Source organism: Nerophis lumbriciformis, linkage group LG21 (assembly GCF_033978685.3).
Source record: "Nerophis lumbriciformis linkage group LG21, RoL_Nlum_v2.1, whole genome shotgun sequence".
NCBI classification, from domain to species: domain Eukaryota; kingdom Metazoa; phylum Chordata; class Actinopteri; order Syngnathiformes; family Syngnathidae; genus Nerophis; species Nerophis lumbriciformis.
This window is the reverse complement of record NC_084568.2, coordinates 16,564,182-16,570,158: the sequence shown is the minus strand read 5'-3', so window position 1 is coordinate 16,570,158 and position 5,977 is coordinate 16,564,182. Positions and strand designations below refer to the sequence as shown.

The following is a 5,977-nucleotide window of genomic DNA, read 5'->3' as shown; positions in this document are numbered from 1 at the left end:
GGAATGACACAATATGTTACTGCATATGTCAGCAGACTAATTAGGAGCCTTTGTTTGCTTACTTACTACTAAAAGACAAGTTGTCTTGTATGTTTACTATTTTATTTAAGGACAAAATTGCAATAAGAAACATAAGTTTAATGTACCCTAAGATTTGTTGTTAAAATAAAGCCAATAATGCCATTTTTTGTGGTCCCCTTTATTTAGAAAAGTATCGAAATACATTTTGGTACCGGTACCGGTACCAAAATATTGGTATCGAGACAACCCAATACACAAACGCGGTTCATTATGCATGCATCGTGTTTGACACAATGCTAGTTTCAGCCAGCTGCCGTTCACAGTGGATAAAGAGGAAATGGGGGGGTGTGGACTCGGGCTTCCATTGAATTGAAGATAATTTGGGAGCAGCTGCAGAAATTGGAAGCAAGAGTGCAAGGATCCAGGGAGCGACAGTCGTTGGACTGGAAGCATCATGTCTGCCTCACAGCTGTTTTTTCTCCTGTGTTGTCTTCCCTTGGCAAGTATGTGGAAAAGTGATATTCTATTTGCTTTAACTATGCCAATGTACACTGTATTCACTAATGCACTTTTGCTTTAACTTTGCCAATGTACTCTGTATTCACTAATGCACTTTTGCTTTAACTTTGGTAATGTACTCTGTATTCACTAATGCACTTTTGCTTTAACTTTGCCAATGTACTCTGTATTCACTAATGCACTTTTGCTTTAACTTTGCCAATGTACTCTGTATTCACTAATGCACTTTTGCTTTAACTTTGCCAATGTACTCTGCATTCACTAATGCACTTTTGCTTTAACTTTGCCAATGTACTCTGCATTCACTAATGCACTTTTGCTTTAACTTTGCCAATGTACTCTGCATTCACTAATGCACTTTTGCTGGACTTTGCTAATGTCAGGATGCAGTAAATGCGATGCACTGTTATGTGGAAGAACTTGTTTCTATGTGTACTTTATGCTTGATGATTTGCATTTACAGATTTGTTGAGTTGTGTTATGACAAACCAGGCTTTTGTAGATATATTGGGATAGATGTGTTATGTACACTTGGAATCACATGCTGTCAAGACTCGGATGAAGTGCTCAAATAATATAATTTGCATGCTTTTACTTTGGTGTGTTTCCAGATTGCCTGCTGTGTTATACCTGTCTATTCCCCGCCGTTTCTCCTCTGGACTGCCTGAAGTTTCCACAGGAGTGTCCGGCCGGACAGCGCTGCCTATCGAGTGTCGCCACGGGCAGGCGAGGTGAGATCTCCAAGCCTTGTGTTTGCGGGAGTCAACCAGTATGTGCGTGGGAGGATCTGAGGCACTATTGTAACACAACTGCAACATAAAAAGCTTCATTGTACACACAGGCTGAACGGATCGGACAGCATCGGCTTCATTTTGTTTCGTCTAAAGCAGTGGTTCCCAAGTACCACCTCGGAAAACACTGCAAGTACCACCATAATGATCGACATTAAAATACAGTAGCGTAGTAGGCCTAAGTATTTATACAAACAAAACAGCGGTTTTATTTAACCCTTGTGTGATGTTCATATTGTTGTTACTCAGCCAGCGTTTGTGGGTCTGATGGACCCGTTGCATTTTGTGGCTTTTAATGCCTCACAACCAAACACTTTAATGTTAAAATACTGAACAGATGTTTACCTTATCCCAATAAACATCTGTTCAGTATTTTAACATTAAAGTGTTTGGTTGTGAGGCATTAAAAGCCACAAAATGCAACGGGTCCATCAGACCCACAAACGCTGGCTGAGTAACAACAATATGAACGTTGCATGGAAAATTTCTCTGCCAGTTTCTGCATCCCACAGGGATTCTTCTTTTGTGTTTCTGCACTTGCGGTTCCCACACAAGGTTGCAACATTGTTTGTCAACACTGTCTGCTCTCATTTTCTCGCACATTTGACCCTCTGATGTTCTGTGTACCTACACTCTGTCCTCCTCCTGTCTAGGCCTGCTGTGTGTGTGTGTGTGTGTGTGTGTGTGTGTGTGTGTGTGGGGGTGGTACACAGAACATCAATTTCCACACTTCTATTAGCCCCGGGTCCAGTGGACCGGACATCTAATATGTAATAGAAGTGTGTAGGGGGGGTGTAGGGGGGGTGGTCATTAAATATGTATTCTGATATATGTTCTTCACAGAAAATGAGCCAAAGTCAGTGAGTCTCAGTTTGAAAAATTAATTAATTGTATCATTTTTCTTTTAATAAAAAATGAAAACGGGTCCCACAGACCCGGACACCACACAAGGGTTAACAAGTATATTTGATCTTTTTGGCCACTGTAACATTACACACAGTTTGAACAGTGACATTGTGTTTGAATATTTAATGAAGCGATTATTTGGCGCACCACTAGATGAAGCCCATGTACCACAGTTTGAGACGCACTGGTCCTAAACCTTAAACCAGGGGTCGGCAACCCCAAATTTTGAAAGAGCCATTCGGGGTCCACGTTAATCAATTCATGGTATTGCAAACGATATGTATAAAACTACAACAATACTACAAATAAATACAATACCATGTAAAACACTGCAAACTACTACAATACTACAAATAACATTACTTGCACACAGGAATGAAAGTCAAATAACAATTTCACAGTAGTGTTTTAGTTTCAACAAATAAAAAATACTTATTCTTTCATGATATAAAAGCAATAAAAGAGAAGCATTCCAACAAAGAAAGGGTTTTGTGATGGAAGCAAACAAGTGACCAAGGCATGGGTAACTTACACGTCTGTGAAGGCACCATTAATGCTGAAAGGTACATACAGGTTTTGGAGCAACATATGTTGCCGTCCAAGCAACGTTATCATGGACGCCCCTGCTTATTTCAGCAAGGCAATGCCAAGCCACGTATTACAACAGCCTGGCTTCGTAGTAAAAGAGTGCGAGTACTAGACTGGCCTGCCTGTAGTCCAGACCTGTCTCCCATTGAAAATGTGTGGTGCAATATGAAGCTTAAAATACCACAATGGAGACCCCCGGACTGTTGAACAACTTAAGCTGTACATTAAGCAAGAATGGGAAATAATTCCACCTGAAAAGCTTAAAAATGTGGTCTCCTCAGTTCCCAAACGTTTACTGAGTGTTGTTAAAAGGAAAGGCCATGTAACACAGTAGTAAAATGCCCCTGTGCCAACTTTTTTGCAATGTGTTGCTGACATTAAATTCTAAGTTAATGATTATTTGCCAAAAAAAAATAGTTTCTCAGTTCAAACATGAAATATCTTGTCTTTGCAGTCTATTCAATTGAATATAAGTTGAAAAGGATTAGCAAATCATTGTATTCTGTTCTTATTCACGATTTACACAACGTGCCAACTTCACTGGTTTTGGGTTTTGTATTCGCAGGGAATTTTCAAAAGTCCTCCATAATCTAATGAAACAGCGGCAAGACAAGGGTGGTTGTACTGCATCAGCTTCATCAGGCTGATTGAAAGCCATTCTCATCATTCGGTCTAAAAACAGCTCTCATCCGTCACTGCTCGGTAAAGACCTTCATCTCTCTTGCTTCCGTAGGCGCCCTTCAAGTGACTATGTACGAGAAGAGCTGCGCCGTTCCCTCCCAATGCGGTCTGAGCGGACAGAAATACGCCAGCGGCCTCTATTTCAACTACACCAACGTTTGCTGTAACACGGACCTGTGCAACGGGGCCGCCGGGGCCCTCAGGCGGGGCGGAGCCGCACTCTGCCTGCTGCCTGCACTCGGCCTCCTACTGGCCTGAGACGACACCCGCGGTCACGGATAACGTCGTCACCCAGGGATGAAAATGACTAATAATATGAATGCAGGCAACCCACGAAGTGACCTAAACCGTAGCAATGTAGCTTTCCAGATCGAGCATATTAATATTAGCCTAATTTAACATTTGCGACAACAAATCACCTACAAAGTCATGCCCGTCGTCACACCTGATGGAGGCCAATGGTTCTTCAGGGTTTTATCATGATTATGATATTTTTTTGGTTTGTTACAAACTTATTTTAGTTCATATTTGCACAGCTAATAAAGGTTTCATGACGGCAAGACTGTGTCTATTCATGCATTTGAAATTAATCGCTATGGGCCTGCGCTGACACTAAACATCCATACGTTTGCGTGACCCAATCAATCAATCAATCAATCAATCAATCAATCAATCAAAGTTTATTTATAAAGCCCTTAATCACAAGTGTCTCAAAGGGCTGCACAAGCCAACGATTCAATCTATTATGTCGTTTTACTGCAATTTTCTTGACTCTGTAGATTATTTCAGGTTGATCTGATTATGGGCCCGCACTTACTCCAAGCAGTTATGCTTTGGTCTTATCACTTCTATCCTGTAATTTCTCCGACTTTGTATATTATTTCTAGAATTGAGTCTTGCGATTACACTGAGCATTCACGATCTGGCCCATTTACTTCCATTCTGCTGTTGTACTGCAATTTCTCTGACATTGTGGATTTTTTCCGACTAAATATTTTGAGTTGTTTTGATTAAGGGCCTGATTTGCATTGTGCATTCATGCTTTGGCTCATTATCTTGTCCGATCATTTCTATTCTGTTGATTTACGGCAATTTCCCTGATTTTGTAGATTATTTCTAGTATTATTTTGAGTCATCCTGATTATGGGCCTGTGCATAACCTGAGCTTCCATGCCGGCCAGTTTCTCATCACTTCTATTCTGCTGTTTTACTGCAACTTTTTCGACTCTAGGGATTATGTCTCGTATTATTTTTGGTTGTTATAAATATGGGCCTGCACTTACACCAAGCATTTCTGCTTTGGTCGTATCTTGTCCCATTACTTCTATTTTGTTGTTTTACTGCAATTTATGTGACTAGGGATTATGTCTCGTATTATTTTTGGTTGTTATAAATATGGGTCTGCACTTACACCAAGCATTTCTGCTTTGGTCCTATCTTGTCCCATCACTTCTATTTTGTTGCTTTATCGCAAATTCACTCTCTTTGTACCGGTAGATTAATTATAATATTTTAAGTCACCCTGATTATGGGCCAAGGCTTTCACTAACCATTCACAATCTTGCCCATTACTTTAATTATGCTGTTTTACTGCAACATCTCTGACTTTGTGTATTATTTGTAGGAATTCTTTTTAGTTGTTTTGATTATGGTTCTGCATTGGTATTGTGCATTCATGCTTTGGCTCATTACCTTGTCCCAATACTTCCATTCTGATGTTTTACAGCAATTTCTGTAAATTTGTAGATTTTTTTTTTTTCTTCTGATTTTGGGCCTGCTGTTTTAATGAACATTCATGCTTTGTCCCATTCACATGCTGAATCACTTTTATTTTGTTGTTTTATTGCAATTTCTCTGACTTTGTAGATTGTTTTTAGTACGTATTATTTTGATACGTCATGATTGTGGGCCTGCGCTTACCAGTTTGCCTTTCCAATGACTTCCATTCTGATGTTTTACAGCAATTTCTGTACATTTGTAGATTATTTTATTTTTTTCTGATTTTGGGCCTGCTGTTTTAATGAACTTTCATGCTTTGTCCCATTCACATGCTGAATCACTTTTATTTTGTTGTTTTATTGCAATTTCTCTGACTTTGTAGATTGTTTTTAGTACATATTATTTTGATACGTCATGATTGTGGGCCTGCGCTTACCCGTTTGCCTTTCCAATAACTTCCATTCTGATGTTTTACTGCAATGACTGAGACTTTGCAGCTTTATTTTGAGTTGTTCTGATTATAGGCTTGTCCCATCACTTCCATTCTGCTGCCTAACTGTGATTTTTCTCACTTTGTGGATTATTATTTTTATTATTAGTTAACCCCATAGCTATTGTACTTATAGTATTGTTGTGAATTATTCTTATTATGGGCCTGAGCTTACACTGAGCATTGGTCGGTTGGCCCAATACTTCCATTCTGCTGTTTTAATCCAATTTCTCTGACTTTGAAAAAGACAACTACACGGCAC

General features: G+C 39.6%; 1 protein-coding gene across 1 annotated transcript; it reads left to right on the top strand.

Moving 5' to 3' along the window:
- Nucleotides 1–356: 356 nt before the first annotated feature.
- Nucleotides 357–4,066, top strand: LOC133621031 (prostate stem cell antigen-like). The gene is made up of 3 exons (XM_061982812.1): nt 357–524; nt 1,152–1,271; nt 3,559–4,066. The coding sequence occupies exons 1-3, from the start codon at nt 476–478 to the stop codon at nt 3,762–3,764; spliced, it is 375 nt and encodes a 124-aa protein (XP_061838796.1). The 5' UTR covers nt 357–475; the 3' UTR covers nt 3,765–4,066.
- The last annotated feature ends 1,911 nt before the right edge of the window (nt 4,067–5,977 follow it).

Coding starts and splice junctions, on each gene's coding strand:
- LOC133621031 (XM_061982812.1), top strand. CDS start 476: ATGTCTGCCTCACAGCTGTTTTTTCTCCTGTGTTGTCTTCCCTTGGCA. Junction 525..1,151: donor GTGTTGTCTTCCCTTGGCAA/GTATGTGGAAAA, acceptor GTGTGTTTCCAG/ATTGCCTGCTGTGTTATACC. Junction 1,272..3,558: donor TGTCGCCACGGGCAGGCGAG/GTGAGATCTCCA, acceptor TTGCTTCCGTAG/GCGCCCTTCAAGTGACTATG.